Raw genomic sequence first — 22,443 nt, 5'->3', positions numbered from 1 at the left:
AGTGGTTAACGGGAGAATAAACAGCATCTCAGCCCACCTGTCATCTTCGACAAAAATTGTTATCCTTCTAATTAGCACCGATTTAGCTTTTACAAATGCAAAGGAAACCCAAAGGCTACCAAGGCGGGAATGCCATCCAAAACCACCATACAGTTTGTTTTCCAGTTTTGTCATTCCACAGCTTGCACAAAGAGCAATTTTCTGTCTGGTGTCTAAGCAAAAGTAGGAGTCTTGTGTTCTGGACTCAGGTTTTGTAAATGACCCTTTGTTCCCATGGGGCATATACATTTCTGTGACTCTCTTAGTTATGTAGTCCTCCTCCTCATAGCTCCGTAGGATGCTTTTTCCTTTGCACTTAGTCCTCTGTGTATTCACCTGGCATTTCGTATTGCTAAGAGGCTCCTGTGGAAAGCATGCGGAGTTTGGAGGGTGCACCTCACTGGCAAAGTGATGCTCAAGTGAGGTCAGTGCAGAGACCTTTGCTGAAGCACTTGCTGCTTTCTGGCCCGGGTGCTGTTCAGGCTGTCAGCTGTGGCCAGTCTGCTTCCACGAATGTCTCAGGAGAGTCACAGGACGGGTGTGATGGAGATGGGGATAGCTGCCCGCCTCGGCCCTGGTGCGTAACGCAGCATGGAACTGGCTAATCCGATTTCCAGCCCTGCAGCCCAGGAGATTTTTTTTAAGCTCTTCAGAGTCAGTAGCACCAGAGGAGGAATAAAGGAGGGTGTGATCTGCCAATTCATGCACCCAAAAATAATACTGCTAACAATTCTTGGAGAGAGGGGTTTTGTTATAAAATAGTGGTATTTAAAAATGTATCTAGGAAACATGTCAGCCAGTTTTAGGGGTTTTTTTGGATGGGAGAAAGAAACATTCTATAATTTTTTAAAAAATCATTTCACTCCCAGGGGTGTTTAAAGAGAAATTTAATGCATCTGAATAGTGGTAACAGATTAACGGATCAGTTAACAAGAGCATAGGGGCTGTTTAGCCATTTATTTTTTTTTAAAGTAACTATTTTAAAACAATTACTCTTGATATTTCACTGTTACTAGGCGTGGGTTTAGAATTTGGCCAATGTTGTGGAGTTTGTGGGTAACTCTTTGATATCTTATCTTTTTGTATATTTTTTAGTTGTTGTAGTAAAAAGATATCACCCCTTGCTGACTTTCATCCAAGATTACATTAGATCTAATTAAATTTGACATTGTCACAGCAGGATCTCACCACAAGTCGTTCTGTGCCATGGAATGACAAGAAGAGTAATTTTATAGTGAGGACATTCATTGTGAACTGATCAGTGAGGCGCAATTTGAGAGGGGAATTACAGGACTGGGATAGGGATTTGGTGTAGAGATTGCAATTCCTATATGGTAAGAGTTAAGACATCCTCAGCCTGCTGTAACGGGTATTTTTTGCTTGCTATCTCAGTTCCACTGTTGACATCCATGAAGGCTGTAACGTGGTTTTGGATTTGCATTGGTGCTGCTGGGTACATGATGCTTCTGTTTTTTTTCCGTTATCGTTATTTCCTTGTCCTTCTCCCCGCTCAACCCCCACTTGGCTCTCAGCTCCCAGTGACTGGATTAAGAGGAAATCCTCAACTTCGTGAATTTTAAAAGCCTTCCCCTTGTGATGAGCTCCAAACTAACCTGGATGGTTTTATGATACTATGCCATTATATAACCAAAGGCCATAGTTTCTGTTTTTAAAGGCTGTATATTTACACTGGTCCTGGCAAAAGCCTCTGGCCACTTACACCAGTGTGTCCCAGTTGACTGCGTAAAGGCAAGCAGCAACTGTATTTTGGGAGCCTTACTTTTATTAGGTCTCCTTCTGTATTTTTTGTTTTCTCCTGATGGTTCAGCTCTGACGACCAACTCATTATGAGAACTTCTGCTTTTGTTAAAAAAGAAAAGCAATTATGGTTTCAGAGAAAAGTTACAGATTGACTGGGGTGCAATTTAAAAGCTCAGAAGCTTGTCAGTGAAGAGAGTCAAAAAAGCTACTCTTTTTGAAACCTGATTCAAGAATTTCCCCTTTGTCAGTCTAACTGTAAACATAAACAGAAGAGTAAGTCTTTGGGGGGAACCCAATAAAACCAACTACAATCTTTGCTCAACTAAACCATTATAAGCCCAGGTTCGTTCCATGGAAATCAGGACAGCGAGTAGTTTTCAGAGTGACAAAACCAAGGTGTCCCAGGGGTATGAGCTATACAGTTCTGTGGAGGCGAGGGAAAAGCTGACTCAATGCCTTGGCGTTCAAACCATACACAAAATAGCTCCGTCTTTTGTGTCTTCCTTGCTGGAGGGGGATCTGGGAGATGAACGCCATGCTCTTGCTCTGTTTGTTTTACAGCATTTACATGTCTGTCTTGTAAAGACATGCCTGTGTCTGGAGGGCTGGGCCAAGGCTGTCCTTCCAGGGAGTACGCAAACCTGAGGATGTCTCTCTTAGAAGTAGCAACGCCACTAATCAAATGTGGTGGTGGCAGATAAAGCCTTTCCAAGGGAGTTAGTTATGAGGCATAGAACTTGCACACTACCATTTACAGCAGTGACGTGCTGCAAGATGTGACCATTCCTCACAAACCTCCTGGCTTTTCAAGGTTTATTTTATGACAGCTCAGCAGTTGGTTTGTAGTTGTTTCTGCTACTGCTCTCTGCTACATTGCAGGTTGTTATTGCAGCTTAAACGCTAGGAAAAGTGTGGTGTTGACTTGGAAAACAGTAAGGTTTCCTTATTTTCCCAGAAGATATGATATCTTTGCTTTTGAATTATTTTTGTACTAACCGTGTTTCCTGTAAAGTTGTGTGTGATGGTATTTCAAACTGAAGTTTGGAAAAAAGAACCCTTTTCTTCCACCCCCTCATTAGAGAAAATCATCTGCACAGTTTGATGACCTATTTTCATTTATTCAGGAACTTGTGAGAAATCCTGCCTTGCCTGAGTACTCAGAAAGGCTCTGCAAAAAGTCTAGTTTTTGAGATCATAGCTTGCTTTGTGTAAAATCCTACTTAGTTTGTGGATTAGTCACCCAAGTAACCTAATCCACATGCTAAAGTTCTCATATAATTGAGAAACACTAAGTAGAGGAGCTGATTTTTTTCTTTTAACTGCCCTTAATTTCTCACTTTGCATTTTTATTTTATTAAATGCAATACCCAAAGTAGTGATTTAACCCTTTTACGTATGTTTTTTAAATGTACACGTTCTTTTAAAGCTCATGGTGCCAACTACTACCCCCTCACATGCATTTGATTTTGAATGATGGTAGTTGGGAGTTTCTGCATGTAATGGACAGCTTGAGAACAGCTTGTCAGCCATGGTTTTCCAGTTGAGACCTTCTGTAAGAGATACTGTGCACTAGGCCTGGGAAAATTTGCAGCACACGTAAAGACATCCCTAGGAATTTTTATTCCAGTAGTAGTAAAAGGCAATTTATTCTGAACATGGAAATATTTCAGAACGTGATCAGAAGTCCTCTACAGCTCCTAAGGTGTTTGGAAATTCAGAATTTCTCATATTATGGTTTTAATTTTGTTAGTGTAAGGACTCGAGCTGATAGCTGCCCTGCACATGTAAGCATAAGGCTAAGGCGACCTGAATTTTAAATATTTGTTTTTTTCTTAACCAAGAATAACAGAGTTGATTGGATACCATCCAGAGGAGCTGCTGGGCCGTTCGGCGTATGAGTTCTACCACGCCTTGGACTCGGAAAGCATGACCAAGAGTCACCAGAACTGTAAGTCTCATTCTTATTTTTCTTCATACAGCTTGCGGGTACCTCAATAAGTAGTTGAAAATGCAAATGCACCTTGTGTGTGTTTACGCTTTGCAAGAAAGCTTACAGGTTACTGTGCTTGTCCAGCTGAAACCTGCTGCTGATCTTTCCAGAGGGTCTGATTTTTGCCATAATGAAAACTAAACTTTTGGTAGAGAGGAGAATCGCTGTCTCTCTAAAGGATAATACAAGGATCAGCTGAAAATTTGAAAAGCTGAGTTAGGCAGTGCTAGTCTGGCAAGAAGCACATTTACTGGTGGTATTATCCTTCTTAGCAGGAAGAGCAGCTGTAAAGGGTAGTAGGAAGAGCTTACTGCAGTGTATTTTTTGAATGTCTTTCTTCTGCTACCAAATAACAGCTATCTTCCCCACCCAAAACAGGAGGAGGAGGAGACTTTCTAAAAGGTATATTCATTATACAAATTATATATACTGCCAGGAACAGCTTCTTCTTGTTATTCTTATGCCTATGTGAACTGTCAGTTTTAGCTGGTTTTAATGTAAAGTACCCGAGTACCCGAACCGTTCCAGGAGCTGAGATCAGAGCCAAGATCTGCTCCCTCTCTTCAGCGGGCCACACAGTTATGCTTCCTCTCTCTCTCACATAAGGTGTCTTAAAATTACTGAATTTAAATCTTCAGTCTCTGTCTCTAGAGTTGGCACTATGGCTGGAGACAGCATGGTGCACTAATGTACAAATGACATTTCCCACCTCTGCCTGTCACAACCACTGAACTAGAGCTTGGGAGAGTTCTCAGGAACGAACCACTAAAACTTCTGCTGCTGCTCTTTTTATTAAAAACAAAGCAAAGCTGCTAGACTGGAGTCCACAAGCTAAAAAAAACCCCACCTTTTAGTTACTATGATGAAGGTCTCTGTCCTCAGGAAAAAAGCCCATGACTTAGGTCATGTCTGTAGGGAACTGCCCACCAAATAGACTTACAGAAAGTATTTCTGTGCTTCCCAGAGAAAAGCAGCAGCAAAGAATAACTGTCTGACCTTAAGGGAAAAAGGGAATATGCATTAGCTCCAATGGCAAGGATTCAGGACAGCTTTGAGCTGAAATGTTACTTGAAAGAATGTTTGGCAGTGATTAAAGTTGTGTGCTGTAAAACAGTGTTGGTATGAATTATCCTGTTTCCAGAGCTGCTTTAAAAAAAGAAAAAAAAAAAAAAAAGAGAAAGAGAAAAGAAATCACACCATACTTACAGAGAGTTGTCTGGGAATGTATTTGTTAAAATTTTTTTTTAGGTAATATGTGTTCCTGCTTTTAGCAATGAAAAGGAATTAGTGATATTCATAGATAGGATGTCTGTGCCCTATGCTGGGCTATTGAAAGTCATCCTGAGAAATCAGTGGATATGCTGCCCTGTTGCTTTTGAATTGCTGAGTTGCATTTCTAAGAACGCAACTTGCATGCATCCCTGGGACAATGCCAGGGAGGGAATGAAATGAGAGCTGGCAATCTCTTTGGTAACAGGAGAGAGAGCGAGCCCTTGTTGGTTATCCATATCTAATTAATTAAATGGGACCACTGAGTTGGGACTTGTTCATGTAAAGATTTCTGGACAGTTTCTAGTAACCATCTTGACCAGGCATTGATTGAGGTAGCTCCTCACTCTAGCAATTTGAGTCACCTCATGTAGAGTACAGTTTATGTCTAGATGCCATTTGTGCCTACTGAAAAGGGCACATAGTGTTTCTGATAGCACAGCATCAACATGGATGATCTTTACCGTTGGAAGCACGGGACCAAACTGTGCTGTGATAAATGCTGTTGCCCACAACAGAACCACCACTTTACATTGCCAGCAAATTTGACCCTTTTAGGTTTCTAAGATAAATACTTCCCGTGTCTTCTGGGACAGTCAGGCTTCTTACCAACTCAGAGAACAACCACAAAGGCAAAGTGACAGCAAGCTGTGACTTGAGAAAACACACATAAGCCCTCCAAATAGGAAATCCCTAGGTTTCATAATGTGTGCTATTGAGATGTTTTCTAATGCACAGGGTAACCAAGCAGTTATATAGCTTATACAGAACTTACTAGTTCTTCCTAGCATGTAGCTATACAGAACTTACTAGTTCTTCCTGGCCATGGTCATTTATACATGGAAATATCCACCTCAAAATTCATGTTCAGCACACTTGTATTTATTAAACAATTATTTTTATTAGAAATATGCTATGTATATATTCATGCAATAGTGCAGTCATCAATTCTGACAGTGCCAACCATTTAGTGTTGTAAAGATGCATAGGAAATAGAGGAAGGAGACTGAAGTTTGAAGAGAGAGAGGGAGAAAAACCTCAAATGAGTCTCTTGGATAGAAACAGAACTCCTTCCCTTTCCTTCCTTCTAATTTAGTGATAAATCATGCTTATTGCAGTTTTACTGTACTGCAGGGTTGGGGTTTTTTTCTTGAAGTTAAATAACGACCTCACATTCAAGCAAGCCACAATAGCGTTTGTGTTCTTGGCTGGAAGTATAGTGCATATAGAGTACGAAAGTCTTAATTAGTCACCATCAAATGGATGTGCATTTGAGTGCATTTGGCAGTATTTAGCATACCCAGTTTTTCACATGTTACGCAAGCAAGATGAAAATCTCTGTCTTGTTACATAAATCTGCACAAAAGATTGACTGTAGAGCTATATTTTCCAATTCAGCAATTAATAATCTATAATCGCTTCCATTTAAAGTCTGGTCTTGTTACCATTAAAGCCAGTGGGAATTTTGCTATTGACTTCAGTGGGGAGCTGAATGTCACCATTTGGGACCTGCCACTTGGTAGTACGCAGCAGAAGTTCAACAAGCCTTTCAAGTGAATCATATTCTCAAGTGTCTCTCAGCAATTAAGAAACAAATTTTGTGTTCAATTAAATTCATCCCCACCTTCCCCCTTTCTCCACCCAAAGATAAGAAATATAATTGGACCCTATTTCATTGAGATGTTCTGTAAAGATACAGGTAACGTATATGTTAAAAAAAAAAAAAAAAGTGAGAAGTTCACTCTGAAGGCAGAACCTTAAATGTAGTGTTCATAACAAAGTCAGTAGTTATGGGTGTATTAGTAATTTATGAGATTACCCCACGGAGGGATTCTGCTGTACTTTATTATATCAGAACATGACATGCTTTGAATAATAATAATAAAAAAGATTAAAGCAGTAAAAAGCTTCTTTGTAATGTAACAGGCGCCTACACTGTGACTCTTATTGATGAGCTGATGATTAGGAAGCAGTGTAATTATGTTTCACAAGCAGAGCAGAACAGTCCAGTCACTAAAACACTTTGAAATGAAAGCCTTTTGATTTTGTTCCACCAGAAGTATTTAATCAATAAAAGTAATGTTCTACTTTGTCTAAATAAATTAAATGAAGGATGATTAAATACTCCTAGGAAGAAAACAAACAAACTTCAGAGATAGAAGGATAAACACAGCAACAATTATCTGCAAAACAGTTGTTGCATTTCACAGGCCTGGATTTGTACATTTGTATGGTGGTGATGTAGGAGAGATTGACAATAAATACCTTCTGTTAATGACCACATTCACAAGGAATTTTTCTGTACAAAGACTGCAGAATCAAGTTCCCAGCCTTACTGAGTCAAATTGCATTATTTTTAGGGCATTAGTTTGATGGTATACTGTCTTCAGGCATAAAAGCTGTTTAAAAGGAAAGATTGCCAATGCACTCAAAGGTTTAGTTGAGCCAGTTCCTACTTTTGCCACTCAGTGTGACTGTGTCTGCTTACAACTACAAACTCTTATTAGTACGAGTACTGCTTGCGTACTCCAGCCCTAATTTTATTGCCATTGATCAACAATATTTTTCCTCAGCTGACAACTGTGAATTGCGTGACAATATTCATTGCTTTTAGGAAAGGATTTACAACAGCCAGGACATCATAAAACTTCACATCTCAGAAGTCCAAAGCTCTATATTGAAAACTCATTCTTTTCAAATATTATAAAATACTGGGGGGAGGGGGTGGATTTCACCCTTCAAACATCTAGATGAAGCTTTAAACCCGAGTTGTACTATTGTCAGTTTAGTTTGAGAAACACAGGCCAGTTCAAAAAAACATTTTGAGTTAAATAAACATTATCTGATTTGTCTCATGAGTCTTAGTTCCTTCTAGGCTGCTAATTTCAAGCTATTGCAGACGAAAAACACAGTTCAAACAGAGAAATACAGTAGTTCAGCTTTATTTTTTCTCCTAGGCAAAACACTCCTATTTACTGTTCTTAATTTTTAAGAGTGGTATTACTTCCTGAGCCTCTTAAGACCAATGCTGTGCTAGTGACACCTTCACTTTATTTGTGGTGTTGATATTTCCAGCTCCTAATGCTAAGGTATAAAAAGAGATATCTACAGATATAAACCAGGAGATTTTTTAAAATTTTTTGTGAGTATAGCTTTTAAATCGTCTGACTCGGGCTTATCCATCACCTAAATAAATTCACTTTTCTAAAGATCAATTTGAGATCCTAAACCGAGGCACTTCTAGAACAGGGACTTTCAAGAAACATGCAGTCAGCAGGCATTATTTTGGGGGGCAATTAGGATCTCACATTAAATGCAAAAAAAGTCCCACACTCTGATCTGAATACTCAGACCATCTAAAGAACTCAAATGCAAGGTGTCTTGAGACCTCAAATTAACAGCCCCTTTTATATTTAAAATGGCCAAATTTTTCCAAAGTTAAGCATTCTTGATAACAAATGTCTTAGTGTAGTTTTGCATAATGAAAACTCAGAACAGGTTTATTTAAAACAAGTGTTACATATTGTGCGTTTCTGTCTTGCTGCATTATTTATATCTCTCTGCCCCCTTTTCTCAGTGTGTACAAAAGGTCAAGTAGTGACGGGCCAGTACCGTATGCTTGCCAAGCATGGTGGATACGTATGGCTGGAGACTCAAGGAACAGTGATTTACAATACGCGCAACCTACAGCCTCAGTGTATCGTCTGTGTCAACTACGTGCTGAGGTAAGTTCTACAGGACAGAAAAACCATGTATGGATTCATGTGCTGGAAGAAATGCAATAATCAGAGGAACTTTTGAAGGGTCTATTTATTCAGTGCTGTTATTCTGAAATCAGTTTAGTCATGTTTGTTCAGTCTTGTTTACTGATGTTAGACATCGATGAAAAATGTGGCATGCCCGTTCCCATACACGCTGTTGAAATACACCACCACAGCTTTTCTCTTCTGCAGAGCGGCTGCTCTGCTGATACAACACAGCATAAAGCCTGCACTGAAGATTTTATTGTGTAACACAACTGCTAATATGTTTTGGTTTTCTAATGCTGTGACAGAGGGATAAAATTAAGTAATAATTGTATCTTATGTTGCTAGGAGAAGCTGTTTTCCGCCTCAAAAATCAGGACCAATCAGGAGTTTTGCCTCTGTCTGGCAAAACTCAAGCATTTTTGATCCTAGATGGGGCCAAAATAGGAAATACTTATTTGAGTGATAGTCTGGGTCATTATAGCCTCGACTACATCCCTTTAAAAAGCAGAGCAACAAAGCCCTGAGTATTCCCACAGAAGTCCTGACCACACTCTCTGCGTCATCTGAGATGGTGGTGCTCAGCAACGCTGGAACTGTGCCTCGCCTGTCGAGAGCCTGGCATGCGACCGAGAGAGGTCAAAACGCTTGCATGGGCCCCAGCTTTAGAGAGTTTGTACTGCCTACATTACCCACATCATCTTTTTTTAGAGCGCAAAATACCTAAAACCTATTTTCTTGTTAGTGAAATTGAGAAGAATGATGTTGTTTTCTCCATGGACCAAACGGAATCGCTCTTCAAGCCTCACCTGCTGACGATGAGCACCGCCTATGAGAGCGGCATCCCCGGCACGGAGAAGAGCGACTTCTTGTTTACTAAGTTAAAGGAGGAACCAGAGGAACTTGCTCAGCTGGCACCAACACCTGGCGATGCCATTATTTCCCTGGATTTTGGTTAGTATTTGTATAAATAATTTTTGTGCAACAAAGAACCACATACGAGCCTACATTTAGAAACTTAACAGACAAGGTCTGTTTGCTGTGTGTACAAATCAGGAGTAATGGCTCTAAGACCCCACGTGCTCACACGAGTGGAAAATTTCTGTGAATGAGAGCAGAATCAGGCTTTCTTGCTGACTAAACAACATGCATTAAGTCTATGCCAACTTATTGTCATGGCAACTAGGAGCAGTGTTTACTTTCAATGAATAGCTGCAATTATATCATAACACAGCACAACCTAAAAGCATCGATTAATATTGTTAAAACTCCATGCAGGGACACAGAAGTTTGAGGAAGCCCCTGCCTTCACCAGTGCTGTTTTGACACCAAAGCAAGCATGGCCAGTGGAAGTGAAAAGCCACGCTGCTCAAGGTGAAACACTGACAATACCATCCTTTACAATGCCTCAGATTGCACCTGGCAGCAGTACTCCAAGTGCAAGCAGCAACAGTAGCTGTTCCACGGTAAGAAGAGCTTTTAAAAAAAAAGCATGTTACGTTTTGTATATAAGTCCCATCAATATATGTAAACGATGTTTTCATGTTAGCAGTTCCATCTCATTGCTTGCTAACAAGGCCCAGTGTATCTATATCCCTCCTGTACTGCATATATCTTAAGCATGCATAGCAAAAACATCAAATGGGAACTATATCCTGCCTTTACATTGCAATCCTTGTTTTCTCCCAGCTGTCCGTCAGTAATTACTATAAACTATAAAACAACAAGTAGAAGAACATGCTACCACCTTTCACGGAGTTAGCCTTAAATAAAAAGCCAATGTAAAATGGTGTGGTCACTAGCAACATTGCCCCAGACCCATATGGCCTCTTTCTGTTTCTTAACTAGAAGCTATAGTCTCTAGTACATAAACTTTACCTAACTCAGGCTTTTGAGAGCAGCTCCATGGAGTTCCTCACTGAAAGAATGAATGTGCTTTCAGGGCACTGCCCCCAAGAGCTGGAGCCACTCTTAGTCAGCCTTTACTAGAGGATGTCCAATTTTAATAAAGACATTGAGGTAGTGCTAAGCGTCTCCCTTCTTGACTCAAGTATTTAATAGTGTACATCTCATGTTGCTGGTCTGAGTTGCCAAAAAACCATTTAAACTAAGATGACAGCTAGGTTCCTGTATTGGATGCCTTTGTTAATCAGTATAGCTCTCAAACTGTGTAGTGACAAGTAATCTTGTGTTGGAGAAAAGCATATGATAGAAGTGGACAGTTTTGGGTTCTGAGGACACTATTATATACAGCCTGATATCATAGGAAAGATCTGTTACTGAATAGCACAGTATAAACTGCACGATGCTAAATCAATACTGTGGTTGTCGTGCTGCTTATAGCAAATTCTTATTTCTGTGCAGCCAAGCAGCCCAGGAGATTATTACAGTTCTGTGGATGAAGATCTTAAGATTGAGGTGATTGAAAAACTCTTTGCCATGGACACAGAATCAAAAAGTCAGTGCAACTCCCAGGTAAGGAACTAGTATCTCTTTCAAAAGCCATAAGAATCAGTCCCCTGCTAGCAGGTAGTACAGATGCAGATATAGTAACATACATGCAAACTGCATTTGCACATGTACACCAAAACTTTGATGCACAACACTAACAAAAATATACACTTTCAAAAGCTGGGGTGTAAATTTCTATCCCTAACTCTCTGAAGCAAGTGCCTTAGGGTGTCACTGTGGTAGCACTGCTAAGAAGAAAGAAGAAGCAGAACGCTTTCAGAATTTGGAAGCTTTTGTAGACTGGATAAGGAATATAAGCAGCAGCATTTTAAAATATGGCCTAATGACTAGCAAGTAAACATCCTTTCTAGAACAAAATATAAATAAACTAATTCTTGCAAAACCTCAAAGTGAGAAGGAAATGGCCCTCATAGCACATGCCTCCTTTAACTACAAAATGAAAACTGTCATTTTGGATATATTTCTCTTGTCTTACCTCTTGGAGGATTTCGGAGAGATATGACAATTACTCGCACATAAAGTAACATAAATATCAGTCTCCTGGATTCTAATCTGATTAGAAATTCCCTCTATAAATATCTCTCTTAATCCTCCACTATTATAACACTACATTAAGTGAATAAAAGGTGTAGGCCTGATTCAGCCCACCTAACTTTAGGTATTTAACTGAAATGCCCTTGTCAAGAGCTTATATTTCTTAATAGTTAAGAGAAAGGAATAGGCATTGCTGGCTGGCAGCTCAGACCTTACACCCATCTTCTTCTATTAATCCTATGGAAAGTTTGGGGTGATTTGGGCCCAAGTGAGGTCCCTCAACTTACCAGTGCAATTTGCAGACTTAGTAAGATACAGGTAGGCTGTAGTCCTTATCCTAAAGAAATTTCATCTAAGTTTGGACATAGAAACAGCAATGAAAGCAACAGAAAGAGTGGACAGATCGGAGGAAAATGTGGATCAGGATCAAACTCAGTGCAAGACTTGACATGTGCAAACTTCAGTTTTGTCAGACTCAGCATCTGCTTTCACAGGTGTGTCCCACCACATCAGCAGGTTTGTCTGGTGGGAAAAATGAGTGTTAGAAAAGTGCCCCTGTCATGAGCTGACTGGTGGGCCAACATTCATTTCCCTCTCTGTTCAGCTCTGGTCAAATGCCAAGAGAAATGAATTTAAATATGACTAGTTCTCCAAGGAAAAAAAAAACCAACAGATTTAAGTGCAACAGTGTCCTTCCAACTACATTTTTTAAAATTTTTGCATTTTTAGACACATTTTTTTCATGTAGCTGGATTATAAGAAAGCTGTGTTTTCTTTTGTAGCATGGAAAAGCCTGAGGTTGAACTACATGCCACATGTTGTAGAGTCTTGGCAGACAAGTTATTCAAAGCTTAATGAAACACAAGATGTACTTCAGATCACAGTGATGTTGCCGGCTGCATGCAAGCTGCTTTAGCAAATACTGCTTATCTGGAAGTTTTTTTTCTTCAGTTTGCTGTCTTACTTTGCTGATGATGATATGATGAACATGTATGCTAGTCATAGAAATAAGACATCTTTAAATAGGAACTGGCCAGTTTCATGTAGGTAAATTTGGCAGTGATTTTCTGGCTTCACATCTACTAGTATTTCATGTCACACTAACTGCCACAACTATTACTAACTTTTAGTTTCTTTATCAACTTAATTTATTTTTGTGCAGACTGACTTCAATGAACTGGACCTTGAAACCTTGGCTCCTTACATTCCTATGGATGGAGAAGATTTCCAGCTCAGCCCAATCTGCCAAGAAGAACGTCCTCTCTCTGAAAGTGCACAAAATACCCAGCAGAGTCTAAGTAGCATGAGTACCATCTTCCAACCCCTTGCTTCTGCTTCACAGAATCAGTTCCTCCCAGAGAAATATTGCCCACAGCTATCAAATAAAAACAATAACCCTGGTCATGGGTCCCTGTCATCGGTATTCTTCAACCATGTGAGTAGGTCATCACTGCTACCATACCACGACCAAGCCAGCACTCCCCTGTCTTCGATGGGAGGAAGACCAAACACCCAGTGGCCACCTGATCCCCCATTAGAATATGTTCCTGCTAAATGGAGACTCATGGATAAATACTCAGGATCCCTATCAAGTTCCCCTTCAGGGCCACCAATACATTCTCCCAGCATGCCCATATATAAAAAAAGGTAAGAGTTTTTGGGGTATGACTATGTATTTTACTCAGAAAAGATTTTGGGGGATGGGGGCGTTGTAATATTGAAAAATTCTTTTTTCTCAATTCAGCTGGAATAGTTGTTTTGATAGGCATCAGACTGCACTTTTGGGGAAATTAGTGTGGTGCTCTCCCAGCAGCAGTCAGTCTAGGGAAATCAGAAGTGGGCCAATTTTTTGCTACCTGTAAGGATGCATGAATGGATTTCCAGCTGGTTGGGTAAAGATTACCCAAGCAATTTTGCAAAGCCTGGTTGACTTTATGGACTTATAAAAAAATTCTGAAAAGGCTTACTGGTCCAGCAGTAAGCTGGGACCAAAGCATACTTTCTTAGTTTGCACATATTTTTTGCACAACAGAAAATAGGGGAGAGGGAGGGATGACAGTATGTTTATTGTTGGCACATGTAAATATTATAACTAAGATTTGAAATTACAGGGGTTTTTTTCTACAGCCCTTCTTTGCCTTGATCACCTTCTTACACATGTGAACAGTATGGGATGAGATGTGGATCAGAGGCTGCAGTCCTAGAAGTTTCCTATCATAGCTAGAAGTTTCTCTGTAGCTCTTGGGTAGCATGCAGAGTGTGGGTCTTTGGTGTTGGTCATGCTAAAACATTCAGGAAGTACATAAAATAGCAATGGTCATTTTAAAACATGAAGCCGTGCAGTTTACCTGCAGTTTGCTTTCTGGGATTTCTTGTTGTTGGCAGAAATACCAGTATCTGAATATGCATCTGGAAAGAGAGGGTTTGTCCCCAAAGAGCAACCTGTGTGTTCATATTTAGTATGCAAAGCAAGGGGACAGGTGTGGCTCTCAAAATCCTATCCTTAAAAATCGCATTACTTTCTTTTCCACAGCATTTTTGTCTGCCTGGAGATTCCTAGAGGCTGTTTATGCTAGACTTTCATTAGTCTTTGATCCCAAAAGTTTCCAAAGCTTGTGGGATGACTAACAAAAGGAAATAAAAACATTTGACGTTTAAGGTCTGTCCACTGTCATGTGTCAAAGACACCTTAAATGTCTTTAAATGAAAGAAGAATTTCTGTAAATGAACAGAATCATTTAGATTTGTCTCCCTGCTCACTCACCCAGAGATCTTTTCTCAACAGGCCCCTAGATGCTTTTGGGCAACGAGGCATAGATATAAACCCGGCAAGAATTGCTCTGTCTAACAGTTTGAAACTGAAGCGACAACTGGATTATGAAGAACAAGCGTTGCAACAGCTGAGTGGGGTAATTATAAAAAATGTGTCCCCTTCACAACTTTTGGACTCACCATGGTCACTGGTGTAATTATTTGTTTTGTTTTTCTTCGCATTCTAGGGAGATCCATCTGTCATTAACCCATCTCACCTAATGTGGAAGAGAATGAAATTTCTCAAAGGGGAAAACTGTTCCTTGGTTACAGAAAAGAAGTCTCTCAGCACAAGTGTTCTTACTGGTAAGAGAAAAGAAAGTGGTTTTGCAATGTTAAGTATTGAAACACAATTTTAAGACAGGTTGAATAGAAACAAAAACTCTTTGAAAAGGAAATGTAAATAAGCTCTGTAAATATTATACTAAGCTAAAATTAAAGATCAGATTGTATCACTAAGAGCTGAACAATTTAGGTACATTTGATAACTACTAGGGAGATGGTTTCATGTATGTTCACACCATTGCTTTGGAGGTAGCAGAGATTAGCTTAATGGAGATGAGTTTACCTCGTGCTGATCCAAGGTGCGGACATCTGAGAGCCAGAACTGATACTTTCTCTCTACAACATTGTGTTTCCTTACACAAGCATATCTTGGGTGCAGTACTACTTCCAGAGCTAGCGCTCTAGGACTTCCTTTGTGACAAGATGTAGGTATGCCTATGAAGGCTAGTGCTTTCTGGACTTCCTTTGTGACAAGATGTAGGTATGCCTATGCCGTGTGACCGAGTATCACTTTGCTTTGAATTAGTATTATCTACTACACTGGCTTAATTTAACTTTTTTTTTTTCCTCCTACTATGTAAATCAGATGAATTTGTCTGTAACTCAAGAGGTCTAAGCCAACCAATGAATCAACTGCAGCAGCAGCAGCAGCAGCAACCCACCTGTGGCAGTCCTGGTGAGAATTTGAAAGCAGGAGCATTTCCCCCTCCGTTTTACAGTTCCCATTATCAGGACTATACTGTCCAGCCACCACCTCATAAAGCGTCAGGTAAGAACTGTCAAATACAGAAATTGGAAAGTTCTTGGTATTTAGTTCCAGTACGGATTCCATGAAAGAAAACACTTAAAAGAATATGGAGGAGGATGATAAACCGAGAGCCAAATATGCATTGCTTCATAGAATGAAAAATTTATTCTGTTGTTTAGTGTGAAACTTTAATGTTTACGTTTGTAATATATGAAGAAAAATTTTTTTGCCCTTCATTTCAATTAAACTTAATACATTTTTACCTTGGAGGTCCAGTCATCCTCCATACATACTCTTGTCTTGTGATGGAATTGATTAAATTGTATTAAACAACTTCACTGCAGCATTGATATGGGAGATTTGTAGGTTAGAGTCTTAACACGTGCCTTCTAAAAGTTAAAATAAGTAATTAAAGGGGACATATATATGTCCCTTTTAATATAAAAGCGGAGTGGCTGTCAATTTAGAAACTGTGTTGTTTACTACAGCTTTCCTTATCTGCACCAATATAATTTTTCTCAGAACAGTCTAAATTGGGGGTGGAGGTGAAAAACTGCACCTGTTCGTGTGATGCATTTGCAACAGTTTAAGGCAGAGCGATGCATAGGTTTGCTCTGAAACCTGTAACTGCTGGTGGTTTGAGGCATATTGACATAAACACAAAATGAAATTATAACTGGTATAAGCAGAAGAGAAAGGAGAGGAAAGAAGTCTTCTCTCTGTCTCTCTGGTCTCAGCACCATGACTTACTTCATTAATCTCTTCCAGGTATGACCAGTCGTCTGCTGGGGCCCTCCTTTGAACCTTACTTGTTGCCAGAGTTGACAAGATATGACTGTGAGGTGAACGTCCCTGTCTTGGGCAGCTCTACACTTCTGCAGGGCAGTGAACTGCTCAGAGCACTGGACCAGGCAACCTGAGCGATCCTGCAATATTCCCTGGCCTATACTGTTCAAAACAGCTTCAGTTTTTGAATATATTTTTGCAAGTAGACAATTTCTAATACCAATACACTTTTACAGGATTTTACTTAGATATTGAACCTGTCCACGTTACCAATAGTGGCCTTTTGAAGTTACTCACTTTATTATTCATATTAAAGAAATACATCTACTGTATTTTCTCTATTGCAATTAAAGTGTTGTTTAGAGAGTTTGATTACCCTTCCCCTTATCTCATTACTTGTAATTTATACTCTGAAATTTTCTTCAAATTTCATGCTAATAAAAAGCTGTGGTATAAATGCCTCATCATGTGATACTTTGGCTGCAGTACAGCAAAGATTTATTTTTATTGCCAAAGATGAATGAAACAAATTTGATCTCCAACCACAGGTTTTTGTTGATCTGCCAAATTGAAATCCCTTGAGTCTTTCTGTTTTCCAGCATTTATCGTATTGTGACTTTCATAACTTTTGGAAAAGCATACTAAGGAAAAATCCCAGCCTTCCGCCACTCCCCCTTCCCTTCATTTTTTACACACTTTGTTGAAAGAAATGTGAAGGGTGAACTGCAATGTTTGTGGGTATCTGTGAAAGTTGCACGTTGTAAGCTTTTTTCCTCAGAAGCAGGCCACATTCTCAGCTGCCTTAACCTGGCTTAGCTCTCCAGCCAAGGGAGTCCTACAGATTTACCCCAGTGGAGGATTTAGACCTGTGGTTTCGTTTGTGTTGGGGTTTCTTGTTTTGTTCTTTGTTTTTGTTGTTCCCTTTGTTTTTTACACAAAATAGATGATTTTTTTTTTTTTAACTTCTCTCTGGGTCAGTTGTTAATCATCTCTTGGTACTTTTGCTATATCTAGGACACAACAACTTTAAGAGCTGTTTCTGCTAGAACTAGTAGTATTTGTTATGGTGTTGCTGATATTTCAGGATTCTGACCAGTGGCCAGTTCTAACACCTCTGATTAATGTTACCCTTTTTCATTTTGCATGCTAGCTAGCAATATAATTGCAATGTTGAATCATTAAAACTAAAACTTAAAGTACTATTTCCCAGCATATTAGGCTAACTCAGTTATAAGTAGACAAAAAGAATTAAGGATTGTGTAGTGAGTTGAATAGCTGGCAGGCAGGGCTCTATCATTTTTACTTGCCTTACATTAATCAGTAGCTGAAATATCATTAAAAGGCAGCCAAACATTTTCAGAGCTCCTTTCCAACTATCATTAGTTGTCATGCACATATTTTAAAAAATAAGGCTTTGAATGCTTTCAAAGGCAAAGAGATTTGAAAGTTTAAATTACAACATATTTAAACAGCAAAAATGTTAAAGTAATAAAAGGCAGGTGAACAGTTCTGACTTTAAAATACATACAGACCTAGGTATATGTTGGGATATATCATCTTGTTTCCTCCACTGGTATAAATCATCGTAGCTTCATTGAAGAAAATGGAACAGTGGCAATGTACGAAAGGTAAAAATCTGGCCTAGAAACTTAGAACAAAGACATATTCTTATGAGACTTCTGATTCTGCTGAAGCCTGGTTTATAAAATTGCTTTATATCATGCACTGACACTTGCAGAGAGGGAGCCTTGGATCATCGAGCACTTCCAAGTTCACTGTGTTAAGTGAGTCTTAACCACACATACTTAGAAGATCTTTCGTTATTGGTACATAATGTAAAAAAAAAAAAAAAGTATAGTCCCTATTGTAGGCAATCTTTCAAGAGTTTATTACCAAAAATATATTGTAAGCATCAAAATCTAATGAAAATTGGCAAGCCAGACTTGACAAATTTGCAGTGGCAAGGACTTAAAGGCTTCAAGGATTAAAGACACTTGAATACTGCTCTTCTGTTTCTTATTTGTGTAGTTTCAGCATTAAAAATGTTATACCCTAACAGTTTACTAAAACACTCTGAAAAAATATTCCATGTCTTAATATTAATCATACTTTTTATCATAATTATTTCATAATCTATATTGCTGAATTCTTATTGACAATATTATAACTGTATGGGAACTTTAACTTGATAAGGAAATGTATTTTGACACTGATACCTTATTAAAGTATACTGATCCTAAATTCTTTGTGACTCGTTTGCTATGAATTTGTTATTTGTTGTATCATTGTAAAGCAAAAAGTATTTATTAAATTATTTATAGAAAATAAAGGTTTGCATTGATCTTTGAAGAATGACAGCACAAATAAAAGGTACCCATATTTGAGAGCTGGGAAGTAGCTTGCCAAAGGTCTGTACCACCAACCTTTTTGTAGAGTTTAGCCAGCTTTCCTCCAATGGAGAATTAATGCCCTGCAGACAGCCCCTCTGAAACATGTCCTATGGTTCAGGCTGCTGCTTCCTTTTCAAACGTGTATTTCTGTCTGAGGAGCTGAGGGTGCCTCTTGTAATGCTACCCTTTTTAAAAAAAAAAAAAAAAAAAAAAAAAGTTGACAAAATGACATTTTAGAGGCTGAATTGCCCCAGCTCCCCACATCAGTTTTTCTGGCAGTAAAATAAGCCATCACCATCATATTCTGGCAGTCCTGACAAGCCCATGAGTAATGGGCTTTCCCCCATCCAACCCTGTCCTTCACCCACCCAGTCCTTTATCGCAATGCTGTTGTTAAACATGCCAATCCTTTTCCATATAGAAGTTGCCAGTTTTGCCTATGTAATAACACTGGTCACGCTGTAGGAAGACAGACACATTAAGAAAGTCATTTCCAAACATGCACTTAAATTCAGACTGGACTGTGTGGAAGCTGCTGGTGCTTGACCCTTCTGATAAGTGCCTTTGAAACACACCGTGCTCAGACACCGTTGACCTTCTCAAACAACGGCGAATCTTCTGAATAATCTGCATCAGTGGGCTATCATCGCCTCCTTTTCTAGATGGGATGCTCAGCAGGCCTAGAAAGTAACTCCTTGCTTCTAAATCTGCTATAATTAACAATAATCACGCAACATCCAGCAGTGAGGAGTGAATGGTGGTGTGCCTGTTACCCTCCCTTGTAAAGCATCCCATTGATCTTCAGGACACTTGGACAAAGACTAACTCAGCATGTCAGATCCTTATCCAACTGAGGGTTGAAAAAAAAAGCCAATCTCTTAAGTATTGAGATCAATGTCTAGCTTTCAAAGGTTGTAATCGCTAACTGCTACCATAAAATAGTGCAGCTAGGCACTATTGGGGTATCTCACACTCATTCCGAAGAAAGTCAAGCATTCACCACTCCCATGTTAAAGTGGCTGAAGGAACTAGTAGTACCTTTTGCTCCCCCTCCCCCCCCCGCCATCCCCTTTCTACTACAGCTAAACACATTTCATGTTAGTGAGTTTTCGTGGAGATTTCCCCCCCCCCAATGCATATGAATGTCCTAGCTAGCTAAGTTCTGACATTGCAATTTATGTACCCAAAAGAACGAAATCCTGGCCAGAAACATAATACCTAGATTGCACAATAGCTGAGCTTTGTGCTGCCGAACAGGGGTTTATTAATTACAGCTTTTTAAATACGTTGCGTGTTTTTTTTCCCCAGTAGGCCAGCAGAAGTGCTTAGAATTAAGCGTACGTCATCTTTCACTGCCTAAAAGCACCGTTTCTTGGCATCAGATCTTGCATCTCCAACAGCATAGCCAGAACTGATCACAACTAGGTTGTTCAACACTCACTGTGTTCCCCTGAAATATCAGGCAGTTTTGCCAAACACTCATGAGTAGGGCTGGTCTCAGTCTCCCACTGATTTTCAAGTCTATCATCTTTCTAACGTGATCAAGCCAACGTTTTTCCTAGACCATAGATTTCATGCAGGTTAAGATTCACAATGTTTATTGACCAAATGGCTATAACAAAATACTATAAGAAACTCTCAACATCCTAGTGTGTGTGTGTGTATATATTTTATGATTACCAATAAAACTGCAAAAAAAAAAGCCCAGATAACTCAGAGCAAAGTCCAACTATCTTTTCAGTCGAGACACCATCTCTTAAGCAATACTGAGATCTGTGGACAGTAGGTCCTTCATCACACTTGCAACAGTAGGCAGAGCACAGGAAAGCACTCAGTCTAACACACAACCGCTCTGTTTCTAGATGGTTAAGGTTTCATCTGTTACTTCTCCCTGAGGAGCTTTATAAAGCTATTCACCGATTTTAGGAGCTATAGTGGAGAACTGGAAATATTCACCTTTCTTTTTTCTCCCCAACTCTCCTACTATAGGCTTCCCAATGAAAGGAAGAAACCATTTCCAAGAAAAAAGAAAATCCTTAACAATATTTTCTTAGGACACCAAAATCTGTCACACGTCCCTGTTCTGCTCCCTTGGCGCAAGCCAGCACTCAGCACAACAGCCGCCCTTCGGTTATCTGGGGCTGCGTACGAGCCCTGTGAGCTCACCCTCGCCTGCAGGGAAGGCAGGCGTGGGTTCCCGCTCCCTCGGGCTCTGTTCGTTGTTGTTGCTTTCCTTAGTCAACTGAAGCTACAAAAGCATCATAGGAAGGCTTTAGCAATTGGTATGTACCCCATTTTTGGGTGTTCACATTAAAAATGGCTTCAAATTAAAAAAAAAAAAAAAAAGTGAGAAAAACCTTAGCTACTCAGTTTGGAAGCGTCACTGACATTTCTTTTGTCTGGAAGCCAGCCTGCACTTTTGGCAGCTTGTGATGTGCCTCAAGTCTCACATGGAACATTTTCCTTGAAGTCCTAAATTCCTGTAATCAAGGAGTTACTTAATTCTCTTCAGTCACGCCTCAATTCGTAATGTGGTGGCACGTGGTTAAGATGTCCGCATCTGGGAACAGAAGCACAAGCGTGAACCTGGCTTGCAAAGACTACCTGCAAGCCAGCTGGTACCAGCTACTTCTGCCTTTGACACCGGACAGTAACAGGCAGCTGGAGGCAACAGCAGCGGTGAGCCCCTCGTGCGCTATCTGCTATGGGAATTGCTGCATCTTAACCACTGTGGCTGGAAGGACTGCTGAGGCTTGGGTCGCATCTCAAAATCCCAATTCCCCTTAGCTTCATTAAAAAAAGAAAAATAAGCAACCCCCCAAACTCCCCCTTTGAAAAGTCTGTGTTTAGGTCTTGGAATTACAAAGCTGGCAAGCTAGATTCTCAAAGGCACCGGCACCAGAAAACAAGAGTGAAACCCTTCAGGTATATCTTTTAAAATTACATTTTAAGCTAATGATTTGGGGTCTGACTCTTGGTCTTCGAAGGACTGGCACTGGCTGGGTTTTGCAAGAAAAAGCATTATACCCACAGCTCTAGCGACTGAAGCCCTGTCTCCTCACAGTATTGGCAAAAGCAAAGCGACAGTGAAGTCTCTTGTGGCAGAGGAGAAACCTACCTCAAGCATTACCTCCTCCAGGCATATCTGTCACTCTCCAGCACGTAGTTCCAGAAGGACCAAAGGTCCTAGATAAACCACAGCAACACAGGGCCGGCAGCTTGATGGCTTGTTCATCCATCAAACATGCAAAGTCCTCCAGTCTCTCAACAGCTGAAAGTGCTTCTTGGCTGCAGCAAGCAACCTTTATTGCTTAGCCTTGATTCCTGGCCTTTCCTCTAACCCCGATCCCACTTCTCCTCCTAGCTCCTAGTCCTTACCTGGTTTCATCATTCTGGTTTCTGCCTCCTGCTGCCATCCCCTTCCCCAGCTCATTGACAGGTTGACAAGCCTGCTCCAACCTGCCCATCTCTACATGCCCCTCGTTGCAGGCAGCAGTTTTTACCATGGATTCAGGGACTTCCAGTATAGGCTCTCTCTGGTCATGCCCTTGCTTTGGCCATGTGTTTGATACAACTATCAGCCAGATGCCCAACCCTTTTTGCCCAGACCCT

General features: G+C 40.0%; 1 protein-coding gene across 1 annotated transcript in view; it reads left to right on the top strand.

Moving 5' to 3' along the window:
* EPAS1 (endothelial PAS domain protein 1) overlaps positions 1-17,457 on the top strand; it is a 42,027-nt gene extending 24,570 nt beyond the window's left edge. Inside the window, exons 9-18 of the mRNA XM_009578482.1 lie at positions 3,642-3,748; positions 8,637-8,784; positions 9,551-9,759; positions 10,084-10,271; positions 11,170-11,280; positions 12,974-13,458; positions 14,597-14,720; positions 14,811-14,928; positions 15,494-15,676; positions 16,424-17,457. Coding sequence (XP_009576777.1) covers positions 3,642-3,748; positions 8,637-8,784; positions 9,551-9,759; positions 10,084-10,271; positions 11,170-11,280; positions 12,974-13,458; positions 14,597-14,720; positions 14,811-14,928; positions 15,494-15,676; positions 16,424-16,575 — 1,825 coding nt within the window. The 3' untranslated portion in view covers positions 16,576-17,457. The remainder of the gene's footprint in view (positions 1-3,641; positions 3,749-8,636; positions 8,785-9,550; positions 9,760-10,083; positions 10,272-11,169; positions 11,281-12,973; positions 13,459-14,596; positions 14,721-14,810; positions 14,929-15,493; positions 15,677-16,423) is intronic.
* The last annotated feature ends 4,986 nt before the right edge of the window (positions 17,458-22,443 follow it).

The sequence above is a fragment of the Fulmarus glacialis genome, unplaced genomic scaffold (genome assembly GCF_000690835.1).
Source record: "Fulmarus glacialis isolate BGI_N327 unplaced genomic scaffold, ASM69083v1 scaffold32535, whole genome shotgun sequence".
Taxonomy (NCBI): domain Eukaryota; kingdom Metazoa; phylum Chordata; class Aves; order Procellariiformes; family Procellariidae; genus Fulmarus; species Fulmarus glacialis.
The sequence above is the reverse complement of the archived record's forward strand: the minus strand, read 5'-3'. Positions and strand labels throughout refer to the sequence as shown.